Source organism: Ruditapes philippinarum, unplaced genomic scaffold (genome assembly GCF_026571515.1).
Source record: "Ruditapes philippinarum isolate M1 unplaced genomic scaffold, ASM2657151v2 ctg1686_1_1_1_1, whole genome shotgun sequence".
NCBI classification, from domain to species: Eukaryota; Metazoa; Mollusca; class Bivalvia; order Venerida; family Veneridae; genus Ruditapes; species Ruditapes philippinarum.
The window spans coordinates 1-19,747 of NW_026865777.1; the positions used below are offsets into that span (position 1 = coordinate 1).

The 19,747-nt window shown below is 33.6% G+C and overlaps 1 protein-coding gene across 5 annotated transcripts in view; it reads left to right on the forward strand.

The window, feature by feature from the left end:
- The first annotated feature begins 34 nt into the window (after nt 1-34).
- Nucleotides 35-19,747, forward strand: part of LOC132730285 (enolase 4-like) — a 32,122-nt gene continuing 12,409 nt past the window's right edge. For 2 of the 5 annotated variants that reach the window (XM_060716174.1, XM_060716178.1), the window contains exons 1-10: nt 35-321; nt 4,086-4,130; nt 4,353-4,436; nt 6,436-6,629; nt 8,590-8,733; nt 10,096-10,149; nt 13,984-14,158; nt 14,823-14,951; nt 17,899-17,961; nt 18,718-18,744. In XM_060716174.1, coding sequence (XP_060572157.1) covers nt 154-321; nt 4,086-4,130; nt 4,353-4,436; nt 6,436-6,629; nt 8,590-8,733; nt 10,096-10,149; nt 13,984-14,158; nt 14,823-14,951; nt 17,899-17,961; nt 18,718-18,744 — 1,083 coding nt within the window. In that variant the 5' untranslated portion in view covers nt 35-153. Of the gene's footprint in view, nt 322-4,085; nt 4,131-4,352; nt 4,437-6,435; nt 6,630-8,589; nt 8,734-10,095; nt 10,150-12,510; nt 12,535-13,983; nt 14,159-14,822; nt 14,952-17,898; nt 17,962-18,717; nt 18,745-19,747 lie in introns of all 5 variants that reach the window. The other 3 variants (XM_060716176.1, XM_060716175.1, XM_060716177.1) reach the window with 3 other exon arrangements.

Consider the following 19,747-nt stretch of genomic DNA (forward strand, 5'->3'; position numbering starts at 1 on the left):
GTTTCACCTGTTATACCGGAAGTCTGTCCTTGGTAACTATTCAATATGGCGGACAAAGTCGACGCTTTCAATAAATAAAGTCAGGAAAATTAGTTATACAGAATATCTTGTTAGTGACCAAAAAACAAGAACTTTAAACAGACATTTACTAAAATGTCGGCCTCAACTAAATCAATGACGAATGTCAAAGAAGCAAGGGAACTTTACGATCTCAAAGAACGTGCAGCTAAATTTTACGATGAAAATGGAGTTCCGCAAAAGATGGAAGAAATTCTCAATTCCATGTTCTATGAAAATCCTGCAGACGTTTATGGTCATTTGGTATGTAGGCCTAACTAAATCAAGGAGTTTGTTTATTTCTGATTATGTAGACTGACCTTAGACGTTTGAGTTAAGTGCAGTGAGATATCTATAGCTTAAGCCAAGTTAAGGACTTCAGTGTACTTGTTTATATAGTATGACGTGAATGCTGAAGACAGACCCGTAGGAAAAGTCCACCAATAATCGTGCCAGGAATCTAACATCTTCTTCTTCTGTCCCATTCGTTTTTAAATATTAAAAAAGTTTTGATAGCAGGGCTCTCGATTGACACGGGGATCCGGGTTTTGACTCGTGAAAATCGGGAAATGCACAATTTGACACGTGTTAAAATCTGCTCAAGAGTCAATTTGCCACATGGGATTTTCAGCTATGCAATAATAATTACCTTTAATCCACCCCTAATTACCTATCAAATCCTACATCTGTCAAATCTCACTCATTAAAAATGCCAACAGGCAATATAAGCCGTGTATAAAAATGCTTTACACACGGCAATTGTTTATACCCTGTGCACTGAAGCGCGACAATTCAGTGGCTGCAATTTGACAGTGCTAAAAATAGCTCTACACAACTGATAAGAATTACATACTTGAGGTGTCAATTATTGATTGCTTTTAAAGGTTTATAATACGTCTTTGATTTACTTGGAGTACCGGTGCATTTGTTATTTCTTTTTCCATTAAATATTCCAAGATACATTTTGGTATTTAAAATTAATATGATATAGCATACCAGTAAAGATAATTCTTTTTTATATTTTATACATTTAATCAGAAAAGCTGCTGCTTATTTTATTCTTTCACAGCAATTCATTTTTTGGTTTTATTTGTTTTTTTTAGGTGGAGCAGGGGTGGGGGGGGGGAGGTATAGACATTTATAATTATGGGTTTTTTTCTGTCAATTTAGACTTTGGAATCTCCAAAAATGACCTCCAATACAGTCATTTTTGTAACATAAAAATGATTCATGTAGTCAAATGACACTAGAAAAAAATTATTTGACTCATGAAAATTTTGGCCAAAGAGTCTTTGACTCGTGAAATTCTGACCCTATTGAGAGCCCTGGATAGAGTGTTTACAGGGGCGTATCACAATGGGGGGGCAGGATCTAACCCCCAAGCGTCAGTGATCATATATGCCCGACTTGCCAGACTCGGGACTTTTTGCCGGCGGAAATTAGATTGGACAAGTGAATTTCTGAGTCAGAAAAAAAGCAAAATCCAGAAATTCTAAGTGTACTTGATCATGAACATTAAATTTTGCCCCGATGCTGTTTAATCCAGGCAAAGTTTATTTTCATGTTTGCGAAATGTTCCCACAAACCGTATACGACCTTGGCCATTTATGTAGGGAAGTCTTTAAATAAGAAAGGACACTCTTACATCACTTCAACTTATCATGTGTGTCCAAATAAGAGTTTTAGCAAAACCCCAGTAAACAAGGACCCATTGGTCAAATTAGGCCAAGCTTATAACTTTTTACTGTTTATTTGGGCAAGTGAACTTTAGCTGCGGTCAAGTAAAAATTTTAGTCCAACTTTTCCGCAGACCCCTTTTCCATGTGCAAGTGGGAAAATCCAAAATTCCACACCTCTGCACTTGTCCATCAGGACAAGTATAGCTTCTAATTTCTGCTCGTCCTGCATGATAATTGCTACTCATCCTGCATTTTGGGCATAATTTTCAAAATAAATTTCCCAGACACAATAGAAACTTTCCGGTGCAATAGACTGCTAAAAATTTTCATAAACAGTTTGTTTACACTAATTCAACAAATCAAAACCAGAAACTAAGCATGTGTTTTAGGTTATGCATAAATCGCGCACTTAAATATAGAGCATTGTCGGGCACTTTCCCGTATCCAATTAACAATGCTTTAAGTGTGCAATTTGTATATAACCTTAAACTCAAGCTCTGTTTCTGGTTTTGGTAAACAAACTGATTGTGAGAATTCTAACTTCCTATTACATTGGCAATTTTTTTTTCGCTTGTCCTTCTGGGTGAGCATTCCACAATTTTGTACATGTCCTGCATCAATCTTGTAAATAAGGGTAAATGAGTGAAATTTTTGAACCCTGAATGTCATATTTCCAGCCACCTTTTTTGGGGGATTTTTATTTAAAAAGTAGGGGATTTGGACTGAAAATGGTGGGATTTTTTAAGCAAGCATTTGTACCAGTCGTAATCTTTAAAATATGCAAAATATACATATTTATTTTCCCAATTTTATTATCGAAATGAACATTAAATCTCCAACATCATTTGATATTTTTATGTTTAAAACATTTAGTTAAATAACAACTAAAACATGTTTCCAAAATGTGGTGCATGTACTTCCAAAATCACATACCATTTTGTAATGTATGAAATTAGTGACATTTTCACCATAACAGGTTATTAAACATCAGAAATTAAATGATTCTTTAATTATAATTTATACAATACAAGTTCTTGATATCATGAATGTGAAAAAGATTGCATATCAGCAATTTTTTGCATTGGAATTTAATTTGCAAAGAATTCTTGATGGAAATATTGGTAATGGAGTTTGATTTCCAGTTTCGCTTTAAAAAATTCTTAATACAAGTAACATACATGTATTTTGAATAATTAGAGGCTGTTAAGCATTCAAATTTCAATCATTAATTGTGTTCTTTATTGGATAATTTAGAGTTCTAACAAAACTGTTTTTTACTTCTCAATGTTGAACGTAACCATGATACAATGCTCACTCACATTAAGTTTTTAAAGTCAGTTAGCAGAAGATTAGCCAGTGATTTTTTTTTTCAATTTTCAAAACAACCTGTGGCTTTCTGAAGGGGAAAATATAGAGCAATAAATCAAGGGAAAATCAAATTCTAACAAGTAACAACTGAGTATTTCAATTTAATTTAACATGCATGATTCATAGCAGAGGCTATCTATAGGGACAGCTTTCATATGTTAAGTGAAGAATGTACACATGCCGAAAAATATTAGCATTTTTAGAGGAAAATATACCTGTTTTGGGCTAGGGGAAACAGCCTTTAATTATTCGGTTGTAAAATAAAGGGGGAAAAGTCACTGTAAGCATAATGTGTCCTTGTAAATCACAGGTAATGTTATAATCTAAATCAATGCCTTACCATGTGACATTGACAATAATTGTTATTTGTTGAACTTTTCTTTTCCAAGTTTTATGCTCTAGAATACAACAGAATGAGAAATTTGTGCTCTGCTGCTCTTAAATTTGACCCTTTTTTTTAAAAAAACTGTTTTTATCAAACCATTTCTTACTTTAAAAAGGGCTTTTTCGGGAAAAAGTTTATAAAAAGCCCAAAAATGCTGTTCTTTTTTACATAATCACTTAATTTTAGTGTCGTAAATATGTACATAGCAGCCTTTAGAGGGATCCCTGTTGTTAGCTACTAAAAAATTTTAGCTTTTGGGGCAATAATGATCCTCATTCAAACCCCCATCTTTTGGGATTTTTATTTAATACAGGAAAAAATTTACAGAGATTACTTTCCATTGTAACTTTAATAAAAATTTTTTAAAAAGAAAACTAATGTCCAAAAAATTTGTCAGATATTGTTTTGCCTTTTCTGCAAAAATGGCTATGTTACAGTTACTGCCAAGGGGTAGAAATTACCATTATTACAGTGGTCATTTATTTTTTTCTATTAAAATTATGCCCTTGCCTAGCTATTGGTCTCAAGTTAGTGACATTAGGGATGGTCCTCTTGTTTAAAGCTTTATATTTTATGAATGTAATGATCTATTTCAGGCAAATTATTTCCAAGGATATTCAAAGACACCAACAATTACAAAGGTAGGATTGTGTTACAAAATCTATATGTTTATCAATTTGTTATTTAAGTTAAATAATTTGAGAATAATCTTCTCTATGTATTAAAACAGTTTTACAACAATTCTTTTAAAAGTGATACATGTTTATGCAAAATTATCTACTTAAGTATATGCCTCCCAACCTCTGCTATATTTAGTAATGTCATTGTTGAGCTACTTATTTTGTATTCATTTTACATTATAGGTGAGAGCAAGGACTGCAATTGATGGGAAAGGCCAGGCATCTATACAGACAGACATTTTCTGTACAGTAAATAATAAGGAAAAGGTAAACAGAGTATAATGCAGACATTGAAAACAAGTATTTAAAACACAAATAGTATGGCATTTAGGGGCCTTAATGGGCCTTTAAACAAAACCTCATATTGACTAGGTGATAAGGGTTTAAGACAAAAGGTAAAGACTTAAAGCTAAGAATATTTCCCTTACTACTCTCTGCCCTACCAGAGGGATAGTAGTGATTAAAATTACTGGTGCATAAGTATATCCTAGATTATCTATCCTTATTATTATATCTATTTGTGCCCAAAATGATAAAAAGGGGCAGTTAAAAATGAAAAGTGATAAGTGTTTAATGCCACCAATACAGAGCTAGGCTAGTGTTACACTGTGTGCAGTGCACTTGTTGTATTTTGATATTTATTTGTGCATTTTTAGCTCACCTTAGCATATGCTCAGGGTGAGCTATTAGGATCACTCTTCGTCCGTCGTACGTCGTCCGTTGTCCGTTCACACTTTTAAAAGGACATCTCCTCTGAAACCATAAGGCAGAGATCATAAATGAAACTTTACAGGGATGTTCCTTGTGTGAAGCCTTAACAAAGTTGTTCAAAGAATTCCATTCCATGCAGAACTCTGGTTGCCATGGCAACCAAAAGAAAAAACTTGAAATATCTTCTTCTAAAAAACCCAAAGAGCTAGAGCTCAGATATTTGGCATGAAACATCTTCTAGTGAGTGTCTACCAAGATTGTTCAAATAAAAGCCCTGGGGTCAAAATTGGCTCCGCCCCAGGGGGTCATTGATTTTCCCTATATGCATATAGTAAAAACTTAAAAAATCTTCTTTTAAAGAACCCAAAGAGCTAGAGCTAAGATATTAAGCATGAAACATCTTCTAATGGGTGTCTACCAAGTTTGTTCAAATAAAAGTCCTGGGGTCAAAATTGGCCCCGCCCCAGGGGGTCATTGATTTTCCCTATATGCATATAGTAAAAACTTGAAAAATCTTCTTTTAAAGAACCGAAAGACCTAGAGCTAAGATATTTAGCATGAAACATGTTCTAATGGATGTCTTCCAAGTTTGTTCAAATAAGAGCCCTTGGGTCAAAATTGGCCCCGCCCCGAGGTCATTGATTTTCCTTATATGTGTATAGCAAAACTTAAAAAATCTTCTTTGAAAAAAAACAAATAGCTAGAGTTTAGATACTAAGCATGAAGCCTCTTCTAGTGAGTGTCTACCAAGTTTGTTCAAATAAAAACCCTGGGGTCAAAATTGGACCCGGCCCGGGGGTTATTCATTTTCTTTATATGTGTATAACAAAAACTTAAAAAATCTTCTTTGAAAAAACTCAAATAGCTAGAGTTTAGATATTAAGCACAAAGCATCTCCTAGTGAGTGTCTACAAAGTTTGTTCAAATAAAAGCCCTGGGGTCAAAATTGGCCCCGCCCCGGGGGACATTGATTTTCCTGATATGTGTAAAGCAAAAACTTAAAAATCTTCTTTGAAAAAACCTGAATAGCTAGTTTAGATATTAAGCATGAAACATTTTCTAATAGATGTCTACCAAGTTTGTTCAAATAAAAGTCCTTGGGTCAAAATTGGCCCTGCCCCAGGTGTGTCATTGTTTTTAACTATATGTGTAAAGAAAAAACTTGACCAGCTAGACCTTAGATGTTTAGCATGAAACATCTTCTAATGGGTGTCTACCAAGTTTGTTCAAATAAAAGCCCTTGGGTTAAAACTGACCCCGCTCCGGGGGCCTATATACAGGTGAGTGACTTCAGGGCCATCATGGCCCTCTTGTTTTAATGGACTGTTTCCAATTTCAAAGCAGGGAAAATCTGTTTCAGTGTGGAGTAAAGTTTAAATGTTGATAAATGTTGATAACTATGTTCACATATAATCTTATAATTTTATAAATATATGATTATATCAATATTTAACATCAGACCTTGACAAAAGTTGCTGCATGTAAACAGTATGCTTCTGAGTCCCTCATTATCACATAACTTTATCTAGAATTTGTTTTGTTTCTTGCTACATAGCTAGTAAGCTCGACCTTGAGTTCAAGTACAACACCGTCACTGTTAGAAATTGCAAAGGCAGAGGAGCTAGAGGAAGAGATGAAAGAAAGGGAGAATAATGTTGCTGCAGCCATTCAACTGATAAATACTGAAGTTTGTACCAAACTGAATGGCCAAGACCCTTCAAAACAAGAGGAACTTGATACCTTAGTAAGGTAAATATAAACTTAAAAAAGCACAGCATAATTTTAACTAAAACAATGATACAGGGATTTTTATGCCACCGCATCGCAGATGCTGCGGTGGCATAAAAATCCGTGTATCATTGTTCTAGTTGTTATAGTGATTCACCTGTGTGTGTGTGTGTGTGTTTGTTTGTTTGTGTGTGTTATATAGGTTATATAGTGAACTTCAAAAATCTTCTTGTGAAAAACCACTAGTCCTATTTCAACCAAACTTGGCAGGATTGATCCTTGGCTAAAGGGCTTCCAAAGTTGTTCAAAGAATTTCATTCCATGCAGAAATCTGGTTGCCATGGCAACCAAAAGGGATTATAAGAATAAATAAAAAAAATTTTCTTGTAAAGACCCAAAAGGCCTAGAGCTTAGATATTTTGCATAAAGCATTGTCTGGTAAACCTCTACCAAGATTGTTCAAATTATAGCCCTGGGGTCAAAATCGGCCCGCCCTGGGGGTCATTGATTTTCACTATATGTACATATAGTAAAAACTTAAAATACCTTCATGTAAAGACCCAAAAGGCCTAGAGCTTAGATATTTTGCATAAGGCATTGTCTGGTAGACCCTTACCAAGATTGTTCAAATGATAGCCCTGGGGTCAAAATCGGCCCCGCCCCGGAGGTCATTGATTTTCACTATATGTACATATAGTAAAAACTTAAAATACCTTCTTGTAAAGACCCAAAAGGCCAGCTTAGATATTTTGCATAAGGCAGTGTCTGGTAGACCCTTACCAAGATTGTTCAAATGATAGCCCTGGGGTCAAAATCGGCCCGGCCCGGGGGTCATTGATTTTCACTATATGTACATATAGTAAAAACTTAAAATACCTTCTTGTAAAAACCCAAAAGGCCTAGAGCTTAGATATTTTGCATAAGGCATTGTCTGGTTGACCTCTACCCAGATTGTTCAAATTATAGCACTGGGGTCAAAATCAGCCCGCCCCGGGGGTCATTGGTTTTCCTTATATGTATATAGTAAAAACTTATAGTAAAAACTTTAAAAAAAAATTTCTAGCAATTGACAAATGCTAGAGGTTAGATATTTTGCATGAAACATTGTGTAGTGATATCAGCTGACCTAGATTTTGACAAAGTGTCTAACTATGTTGTCCTTTGATGTAGTCATAAAATTTAGGCTGTGTGAAATATGACCTTCACCACCAAATTCACCAGACTCAAGTGCATTGATATATTCCTACTCTGATCTTTTATTGGATTAACAATAGATTTAACCACTAATCTGATAATAAGAATTAGATAGGTCAGGGATCTATGCATTATGACAATCTTCAATTGCATAGAAACAAAAAAAATCTGTTCCTACACTACTATTTAGTGTTGTATTAATGCGGTGGCATAGCATTTTTCTCAAATGCAATCTTGTTAATTTTTCAAGTCTTTTTGTATTAATGAGTAGAATTCACAGCCTGGTAAAAAGAAAAATGTAGTTTACATAACAATAGTTATAATTTGGCAGTTACTTGTCCTGCAGGACAAGTGATTTGATTAAGGGAATTCACCTTTACAACCAGTACAGAGCCGCGCCAGCTGCACATCTGTTTTGTCTGACCAGGCTTAATACTTTTGGCTTACCAGCTTTTCACCATTTCAGAAACAAGTCCAGGGATACCAAATTTGGAAATTTGTTTTCTAGTTAGATGAAGAAAATTGTTGGTAAAAAGTTATAAAAACCATTTTCATTCGTTTTGTAAACAATAGCAATTTCTAATCAATTGATATGGAAGGGGAACATTAAATGGAGCCATCAAAGGGTGGTAAAAGACATTGCAACCATGTAGAGCTTGATAAGACTAAATGGAGCACAGTCTGACCTGGCTTAATGGTGTAAGCATTGGATAAGTCACAGTCACTTTTAATGCTATTACATGCATATAAAAAGTTAAAGATCTTGCTATCTTTTTTCCATCTCTAGTGAAATAATTGCCAAACTGAAGGCAGCGGAGGAGGAAAAGTTAGCATTGGAGGCTGAACAGACAGAGGGTACTGAAGAAACCAAAGATTCAGATAAGAAACCTACAAGTAGTGTCAGCAAAAGTGATAAACCTAAATCTGGAAAGTAAGTGATCTACATTATCAGCTAAATGATAAAATCTCCTAGGAATTAAGCTTAAGTTAAACAGAAAAGTTAAACAAAATATCTAGACCTGGTGTTCCTTTTAAAAATAGGAAAAGTGAAATCAGGCATCCTCTAAGGTAACCTTTCTATCTTCTTTCTCTATCTATCACATGATACACTACTAGTTACTATCTTTGTATAACCATGTATGTTATGAAAAGGTAGGCCAGTTCTTGTAGAGGACTAAGAACAAGGATAGGTAGATAGGTAGGAATTTCTTTCTTAGTTACATGTAGGAAATGATAGGCAGCAAGACACAATATCTTGTGTAATATTTTAGGCATGTTAAGATGTTGATATTATTAATATTTGCAATCTAAACTTATAATTTTAGGTCTATCATTGGATTAGATTATGCATCTTAAAATACTTTTATCTTACTTCTTTCCTTTTATCATTTTATCACACACCCGTGCCGATTTTGCGACTCCGTAAATATGGTATTGCACGGCCGTGCATATATTTTGACGTGACGTCATTAGCGTTATACAAACATAGTGTAAAGACGCGCTAAATGTTAGCGTTATACTATAGTCGCATCAATGAAAAATGACTATTATTTAACTTTTAACGGTCTTTATTTTGGGTTATGTGATAAATAGAATATTAAATTCGTGTAATTTCATTACTGAATATATTGCACTCGTTGAATATAATAATATTATGCTCGCCAGAGGCTCGCATAATATAATTTTATTCAACTCGTGCAATAAATTCAGTATTGAACTTACACTCATTCAATATCCTCTATATCTAAGATGTCTAATTAAGGTCTTTATCAATACCAGGAAGGATATAAATATTATTTTTCTTTATTAATTTTTATTTTGCCAACATTATACTGTAAAACACAGTGTTTTTTTTCTTTATATAACTACTACCCTAAAACGGTACCATTCCCAATAGAAAATAGACATTAAAATTCCCAATTTCCAATGTTAAATTCCCAAAATGGCTGTTCAAAATGCCCACAAGGCAAAGTGATTTTTCTAAAATCATTTAAATCCAACATATTCATATAAATCACAACTCAATAGTTCTATCTGGACAGTAGAAGCTGTTAGCTATCTTTATGCATGATGTCTAATCTCATTTGTAGCTGAAAAAATGCATTAAAAAAATTCCCAATTTTAGTCAAAATAACGCATTTTTTCCCAATCAGTCTGGTACCGGCACCATTCCCAAAGTAGAGGAAAAAAATGCTGAAACAACAACAGAAAATTTAAGGCTTAGTCAGAGGACTACAAAAACAAAAATATATATATATTGCCTATGTTTTAGTACTAATTATAATCACTGTAGGAATGAAAATAGAGCAGTTAGTAAGATGGGAGCAGATACAACAACAACAACAGGGTTTGTTCATATGTGCACCAGTGTTTGTAGATCAGTGTGGAATGTAGAGCTAGGCATTTCTCACAAATATTTCACTGGCTTAAATAAATTTATTGTCTCAGGATATATCATGGTTCCCACTTGATTTTATTGTCTCCCTTTATTGTAAATTATCATGATTCAGACTCTATTTTATTTTCTGCCTATAGTAATTGTAATATCATGATTCAGACTTTGTTGTGTTTTGTCTCCTTTAATTGTAAGGTCAAATTTCAGACTTTTGATGCCTCTGTTTTATAACATACAACCAGATTTGATTAGAATCCCACAGTAAACAAAATATGAGGCCTGGTTTGATTTTTGTATGCAACTTCTTGTTCAACATCATATCTAATCAAATACTGAAGGTTACTGCTTGAAACATTAAATGTCTTAATTTTTTAGATCATAATGGGCCCTATAACTAACATGGTTTCTGAGTTATAGCCCTTTTAAACAAGGATATGAGTTGTGATGCTGTAAAATCTTTTTTACAAAAGTTCTGCTCTTTACCTAGTTATTCCAAAACTCAGCCTTAGAAACTTGTTAAGGTTGCATGACGTTCATTTTGAAAACATTTGTACACTGTGCCATCAATCACAAGGTATCAAATTGCCTAGCTAGTGTTTGCAAAATTGCACCTTAATTTATTAGAGATTGGTTGTTTGTAAAACAAAATATTTGTTGGCATCTATGGCTGAGTGGTTAAGGTCGTTGACTTCAAGCTACTTGCCTCTCACTGTTGTAGGTTTGAGCCATGCATGCATTGTTGGCTATATGTGAGAAAGCTATCCAGCTAGCTTACGAAACATTGGTGGTTCCTGAAATAATGCACAGAGGGTCACCTAAGGTCTTCCTCTATCAGTAAAGCTGGAAAGTCACCATATGACCTTTTGGTGTGACAAAGATGAATTTAGTCTTCAAGAAGAATTAGAGGAAAAAATCAAAACTACTATGATTTTCTTCATTAATTTTTCATTTTGTCTGTTCAGTAAAACAAAATCTTTTACTTGTTGCTATGGCTTTTTAGCTTGACAATTCAAAGAATAGTGGGGCTATCCTACTCGCTTGACAGAGTTGTTATACACATGGTTCAAGTTTTAAGGTATTTGATGGTAATTTAAAGTGCATCAGCTGTCTGTATTTTATAAAAATTATTGTTTGAATTTTTGAAAAATACTAGTATACTTTTTAAATACCTGTACAAAAAGAAATGCGTTTGTATTTTTCCTTTAGAGTGAGGGCTCATGCACAAAGTCATTTCTGAATGATTTTGTCCAATTACTTCAAATAGCAGCATAACATTTTATTCTTTTTTACATCAAATATAATATATCTTAAATACAAGAGGCATTTTATGTTACAACTCATTTTAGAATCAACTACAAGATTTATAATGGTAACAACATAATGGTACTGTTTATAATTTCATTTAAAGAAACTATTAAATATAGCTTTTTATACACATTTGCACATGTCTCTGAAATCGTCATAGGAGCTGGTCACTTTTCAAGGCCCATAATTCTGACTTGAAAGTTTACTGTTTAAAGCCCTTTGTGAACTTAATTTAAATTAATTTAATTTATGTCTTTCAGATTCTAATTGAGGGTCATTTTCAAAGGCCCATAACTCTTTCTTACATTTTGAATGAAAGAGTTGCCTTTTGTAAAGTTAGAAATATCACAGGTTGCTGTTCAGTACAAGTTGTTCCTAATAATTCTTTAATGATAAATGTCTTTACATATTATTTTGTTCATCAATAAAATATTCTAGTTTGTTCCAGTAAGAAATTATTAAAAAAAAATTACAAAAGAGTAATTTTACATTTGTAAAAAAAAAGTGTTTGCCAACAAAATGCTATTATGTAATCTTTGACATAAGCTGACCAATCTTAAAATTTCACAATGGCTTTTGAAATTTCAACCTACTCACAGTGGTTCAAGATTACATGTATAGCTGCAATTGAAAAAAAGAGTAAAAGACAAATCTTCATTTAGCCTTATATAACCGGCTCAGGAACCAAAAGTGATAAGCCATTGCCTAACCAACCAGTATAGTACCAGGCTGGTTGAGTGTAAATCAATGCAAACTAAGTCTGACCAGGTTCTGCACTGTTTTGTAGCTTACTTTTTTGTATTTTCATATTGAAGTCATTTTTTATATGGAATTCTTTTATCTTTGAATGGACTATTCCAAAGTTCAAAGATGGGCAAATCCATTTCACAAATTTAGAAGGTTAATTAAAGAAACAATAATTTTAACATGGAGTTTACACCATTCATAAAAAGGCTGACAACACAGAATTCAAAGTATTTATCTTTGTTTATTTTACATACTTTGTAGTGCTAAGAATAAGGACAAGCAAAAGTAAGATTTTTCTTGTTTCCTTTTATAATTATTTATTCATACCCGACTTTTCCCTCTCCCCAGTAAAGGAAAAATATAAAGCCAGATAAGACTGCATGAAGGTTTAAAATTATCATTGTCTTATTATACAATTACATGTAAACGGTTATATTTGGCTATGATTTAAATTTACCAAGTTTTAATTGCTTTCCTCACCATATTTATTCAAAATAACCTACCCTTCCTTTGTTTATTGACCATTTAATATTGGCAGGGTTCGGGCCCTAACTATAATGGTCACAGAAAGTTTGAAAAGACAACCAAAAACTTGCAATGGTTAGGCTATGACTATAGTAATGTCACAAATCACATCGCTTCGCAAGTTGTAAACATTTTGATGGTCACTGAAATTGGATGTGTGCAGTGCAACGACTACTACCAAACAATAGTTAACACCCGAACCCTGCCATATCAAAAGTGTCAAGTTTAAGTTTGATTTTATAATTGAATTGTTAAACAGTTAATTATCCCAATAAACATCAGCTCCATTCCAACACTTTACAGAATTTACCCTGGTGAAAATGATTACTGGGAAATAACAACGGAAGTGAGACTGTAAAAAGAATTAGTGCACCACACTAAATACCATATTCCAGTATATTATAACTGAAAAAAGGCGCTTGAATGATTAAATGCAAAAATCTTGCCTTTTCGTCCAATGGAATAAACTTTAAAACATCTGTTCATCTCTTCACGATGATTATATACGATAAAGAATGAAAAAATATAAGAATCAAGGAAAAAAAACAATATTTGTCTTTTTTATGATCATGATTTCTGCAAGCATCTATAGGTACTGCTCCAACACTGTATTGAGTTAAATCCATATTTTGGGTTCTGACACTGCCACACAGTGTTTGGATCAATGGTAATAACCTTAACTTTACTAAATATAAGTAATTGGCTAGACCATTTATGAATTTGGAACAGTCCATTTTTGTTAATTTTAGGATATTGATATTTATCCCTTTACTTTCTGAAATTCTAGAATGGATTTGTGTAGTTTTTTGGGTATATCAAGATGGTCTACCAACAGAATGGAGCCTGGTCAGACTTGGCTAATCACTTTTCGATTCTTGCAAGGCATGGTGGTTACTTTTTTGGTTGAAGCATCTTTTTTTTTTTCATTTTTCTTTATTCTAGATTTTAATTTCCCGAATTGCACTCAGAATCATAATACATGTAGTGAGTGACAGTTGATTAATTTTTACTTTTTAGCAATTTTTTTTATAAGACTTCTCTAGAGACCTCAAAGTTTACAGAAAAGTTACATTAATGTTGCTGTAATTCCTTGATATTAAATTATATAATAAATTATTAATGTTTCAGCTAATTTGAACTTGTTATAAAAATTTGACCAAATTCATAATACATTGTAATTACAATATTTGTTGTTTTTTTTACGTGCAGGGGTAAAGGTGGAAAGGGTGGAGCTCCTGTTGTTGTTGTACCAGATGAACCTAAGGAGAATATGATATGTGGAAGCTGCTGCATGAGTGCCGCAAGCCAGGCTATCTGCGTTGCCGGAGCTCGAACTACAGACTCACCATTGTTTGAATATATTGGTGCTTTACGCTGTGGACAGGTATTGTAATGTAATATTAATTAGATGATATAATTTTCATAACATGGCTCGGACCTGGGTCCAAGTATTTTGAAAAGTAAATCACTTAATTACAATTAATTAAAAGGTGTGTCAGTGGTTAAGGGCGTCAGTGACTATGGATTCTTCCATGTGAGGAAGCTTATAATCCAGCTTAAATGTAGGGAATGTCCATGGTTCTACTCAGTTGCCTGAAAAATGCATGGAAGGGCACCTCAGTGGTTTTGATCAATAAGATATTAATTTGATCACCTCTAAGGTTTTAATCAATAAGATATTAATTTGATCACTTTTGTGGTTTTGATAAATAAGATATTAATTTGATCACCTCTGTGGTAGAAGGTTACGTAAGATCAATGCTTGTCTGTAAGCCTAATAACCTGCTTGATTTACATAATGTAGTTAGCCAGCTTGTAGCAGAGTAAATTCAAAAATTAATGTATTTCATTAATAAGTTATAAAAATGGAGCCACCAAGAGTATAGAGCCTGGCCAGACTGTGCAGATCAGGCTAGCCTGTCTATGTCAGGCTGGCCTGGCTACATGCCATTGATGAAGGCTTAATTACGTTGCATTTCTAGGGTAGGGTAAATATTAATATTGTACGTTATGATGATTGTTTTAATAAAAGTGAAATATTTCTTCAGACACCAAAAAAGTTTAGGATGCCACTGCCAATGGTAACAATCTTCCAGAGTGGTAGATCTGCTCCAGGGAAATCGTGTTGCATCAAAGAATACATGCTGGTGCCAGCACCGGGAAAACCACTTTGTGAGGTAATTAATCAATTCAAAATGTTTTCTTTGCTTTGATTCTCTCATGATGTGTTTTATTACTGGATAGAAAATGGTTTTTATGTTTCTTTTCTATGATTTTTGTGGGGTTTTTAGCTCACCTGTCACAAAGTGACAGGGTGAGCTTTTGTGATCGCTTTTCGTCCGGCGTCCGTCCGGCGTCCGTCCGTCCGTAAACTTTTACTTTAAATGACATCTCCTCATAAACCACTAAGCCAATTTCATCCAAACTTCACAGGAATGTTCCTTTGGTGGCCACCTTTAAAAATTGTTCAAAGAATTTAATTCCATGCAGAACTCTGGTTGCCATGGCAACCGAAAGAAAAAACTTTAAATATCTTCTTTTAAAAAACCCTAAGAGCTAGAGCTTAGATATTTGGCATGAAACATCTTCTAGTGAGTGTCTACCAAGTTTGTTCAAATAAAATCCCTGGGGTCAAAATTGGCCCCGCCCCAGGGGGTCATTGATTTTCCCTATATGCATATAGTAAAAACTTAAAAAATTCTTCTTTTAAAGAACCCAAAGAGCTAGAGCTAAGATATTCAGCATGAAACATCTTCTCATGAGTGTGTACCAAGTTTGTTCAAATAACAGCCCTGGGGTCAAAATTGGCCCCGCCCCAGTGGGTCATTGATTTTCCCTATATGCATATAGTAAAAACTTACAAAATCTTCTTTGAAAGAACTCAAAGAGCTAGAGCTAAGATATTCAGCATGAAACATCTTCTAATGGGTGTCTACCAAGTTTGTTCAAATAAAAGCCCTGGGGTCAAAATTGGCCCCGCCCGGGGGTCATTGATTTTCCTTATATGTGTATAGCAAAAACTTAAAAAATCTTCTTTGAAAAAACCCAAATAGCTAGAGTTTAGATATTAAGCATGAAACATCTTCTAGTGAGTGTCTACAAAGTTTGTTCAAATAATAGCCTGGGGTCAAAATTGGCCCCCGCCCCGGGGGTCATTGATTTTCCCTATATGCATATAGTAAAAACTTAAAGAATCTTCTTTGAAAAAACCCAAATAGCTAGAGTTTAGATATTAAGCATTAGTAAATGTCTACAAAGTTTGTTCAAATAAAAGCCCTGGGGTCAAAACTGGCCCCGCCACAGGGGTGTCATTGTTTTTAACTATATGTGTGTATTAAAAACTTAAAAATCTTCTTTTAAAAAATCCAATGAGCTAGAGCTCAGATGTTTAGCATGAAATATCTTCTTATGGATATCTACAAGTTTGTTCAAATAAAAGCCCTTGGGTGAAATTGGCCCTGCGGGGGGGGGTCGGGGGGGGGGGAAAGGGGGGGGCAGGTGAGATCATTGTTTTTCATTACATGTGTGAGGTAAAAAACTTAACATTGTGAAACATCTTCTCTAATGAGTGTCTTCCAAGTTTGTTCAAATAAAAGCCCTGGGGTTTAAACTGGCCCCGCTCCGGGGGCCTTTATACAGGTGAGCGACCTCAGGGCCATCATGGCCCTCTTGTTTTTGTGTTGTTGTTTGTTTTTAGCTCGACTTTTCTATGAAAAGGGGAGCTATCCTACTCGCCCCGGCGTCGGCGTTGGCGTCACACCTTGGTTAAGTTTTTCGTACCACCCCACTTTATTTCAGAAGTATTACAAGTATGGCTTTGAAACTTACCATACTTGTTCACCATCATAAACCTCCATCTACAGACAAGAGTACATAACTCTGTCAAGGTTTTTGACAGAATTATGGCCCTTTTTTGACTTAGAAAGTGTATTGAGCTTGGTTAAGTTTTTTGTACCACCTCACTTTATTTCAAAACCATTGGAGGTATTGCTTTGAAACTGACCATACTTGTTTACCATCACGACCTTCATCAACAGACAAGAGGACATAACTCTGTCAAGGTTTTTGACAGAATTATGCCCCTTTTTGACTTAGAAAATACATTGAATAAGGGTAAAATCCACTTATTGCCTTAACCCTTTGAGATATTGCTTTGAAACTTTTAATGCTATTTCACATCATTACCCCCATCTGTACGCAAGAGAAGGTAACTCTGTCAAGGATTTGTTTTAAAAATTAAGGCCTTTTATCGACTTAGAATCTTGGTTAAGTTTTTAGTACCAGTCCACTTTTTGACTGAACTGTTTGAGATATTAATTTGAAAGTTGGAATACTTGTTTACAATCATGATTCCCAAACATGTCCAGGAGAAGGTAATTCTGTCAAAGATTTTATTTGAATTATGGCCCTTAACTGTCAATGTTTTGTATTATAGGCAAGCACTAAAAAACTTAAAAAATCTAAAAAAATTCATTCCTATCCACTTGTTCACTTTACCATAAATTATGTCATATAAACATTGCTGTAATATTCAAGGGTATCAAACAACTAGTTCACTTTAAAAATACAGAGATTCTTGTATTGCCTTTTACTGCAAAAACTTTTTTTATTGGCAAGCAATAAAAAAGTCGAGCGCGCTGTCTTACGGACAACTCTTGTTTTAAAATAACCTGATTTATGACTGCATGTATATAAAATTCTACATTAAGGAAGACCATGGTCATTTGTTCACTGTTTGGATCAACATGTTTTGAGGTTTTCCACCCTGTTAAATTTGGTAACAATGTAAAGTTAGGGCTCAAGTTGTAAGTTTTGACTGATATCGGTAAAATCTTGCAACACTCAATTATGCAATATTTAACTTACCTGCGTATCTACTAGTTTAGTCAGTGGCAGTGTCATCTGAGCAGATGTGATCTTGACTGAGGTATGGTTCAAACCAATGATCACAAGGTTTAGAGGCTGACACTTTAACAATTCAACCATTATTGCCAGCACACTTTTACAGTTAAAAATACACATATATTCATGCATAGAAATATTCACTATTTGAAAATATTCCAATTTGGAAAAATTGAATTGTAAAAATATTTACAAACTGAATTGTTTGTTTTGATATTTCAGACGATTCCCCAGATTGTTGCTGTATATAATGACATTGTAAAATCTATTGTGAACAAAAACGGGGTAAGTAAAATGTATTTCATTGTATTCTCTCCATGGTCACCTCACAACAAAACTGTTTAACTTTTTCTTTTTCCATTATACAGATGCATGTTTGTTTTATACTGAGATTTTGAAAAAAAGAGTGTTACTGTAAAAATCCTTTTAAATCCAAACTTAAACATAAGGCATTGAGTAACTAAAGGGAGACAAATGTGGTATAATTTAAAATATCAGTTAAGGTTTGACTATCTCCCTTATACCTAATTCATATCTCATTTTAGTTAAGAATGCTTTTGTTGTGAAACAGCTATATTAGAAGAGGGAATCATCGGAAATACTTCAAAAAGGTTTTTGAATACTCTAGTTAGAAGTGGACTTAAGCCACCACGAAGAGCCAGGTTGGCTTATCTACACAGGCTTTATACTTTTCTGTGTAAACCATAACCCAATATTACACAGTTCCCATTCAAAACATGGTTAATCATAATTGAGAAATTCTGCAGGGTAAACAAATATCATAGTAAAAATAACCACTGTCATGTTCATATTTATATTTCACTCATTTTTCATAATGTTTTAAAGTAAAAAGTTTCATCTCATAGCTGTAGCCTTTGTTTTACTATGGAAAGGTTACAAAGGTAATTAAAGGTTGCAAGTCAGAAAACTCAGCTGTCACTCATTTAAATTTTATGACAATTTGAACTAAGTTGACTCTATAGTTTTCATCAACACTGTTGTGTGTCATTTATTTTTATTGTGACATTCCAAATTTTCTAGGTACCCACAAATAAAAAAGCTGAAAGGGTAAGCCAATAGCACAGGGACCAGGATATAAATTTGCTAGACTTGTTGCACACATATATATTTATGATTTATATGTGATATATTTGTATACATTTGTAGTTTATCTACCAATATTCAATTAAATAGGCATGATGTTTTATCAGTTGTATCAGCCATATTGGAGGACATATTTATCTGTGTTACAGATATTTATGTGTGTGTGTATTTTTTTATTTATTTTTTTTTGCACTATTTTATAAATATACTTTTCATTCATTGATTTGTCCATAAACCCTTTCAATAATCTTAAACATTCTTTTGAGACTCCTGGTCTGGAATCTTTTATTGTACATGTATATACAAAGTCATGCTTTAAGTTAATAGTAAGAATAGTTTAGCAGAAAAAAAAGTTTTTAAATGATGTTGTTTATAAACCAGGTTATAGTCTGTCACCAAACTTTACAGCATCCTTGAATTGAATAAAGGTTCTACATACAAATTGAACCTGTTGAAATGGACTACAAAATTATAAACATATTGGTATTCTTGTTAGTTTAAGTATTACAAATGTATAACAGGGATAATCCTGACCAGCAAATTCTATGGGAGAAAATCTCCCCCATTAATCAAATCAATGGGATTTTTTTCAAAATAGTGAGATTTATATTTTTGCTAAAATATCGAAATTTAAGTTACTAAAAATTTAGATCAGCTGTAAAACAAAACTTTATTAATAACTACAGTTAAATTGCATATAATATCAGAACATAAAAGTACACTCAGGTACTAGGAGATTGAATTAAGTCACATTGCATAGTCGTATCAGAAATGTTAATTTACACGGATTGTAAACTAGTATGAAATTTCAACACTGTCATGTCATTTAAAAGTACTTGCATGGACGATTGGAACGTCCACAGCTTGTTAGTCTGAGGACATTCAGACAATATAATAATAGATTTTCCAAAAGGTCATACATAACTTTAGAAAAAAAAGCTACAGATATTAATAAAAAAATAATGAA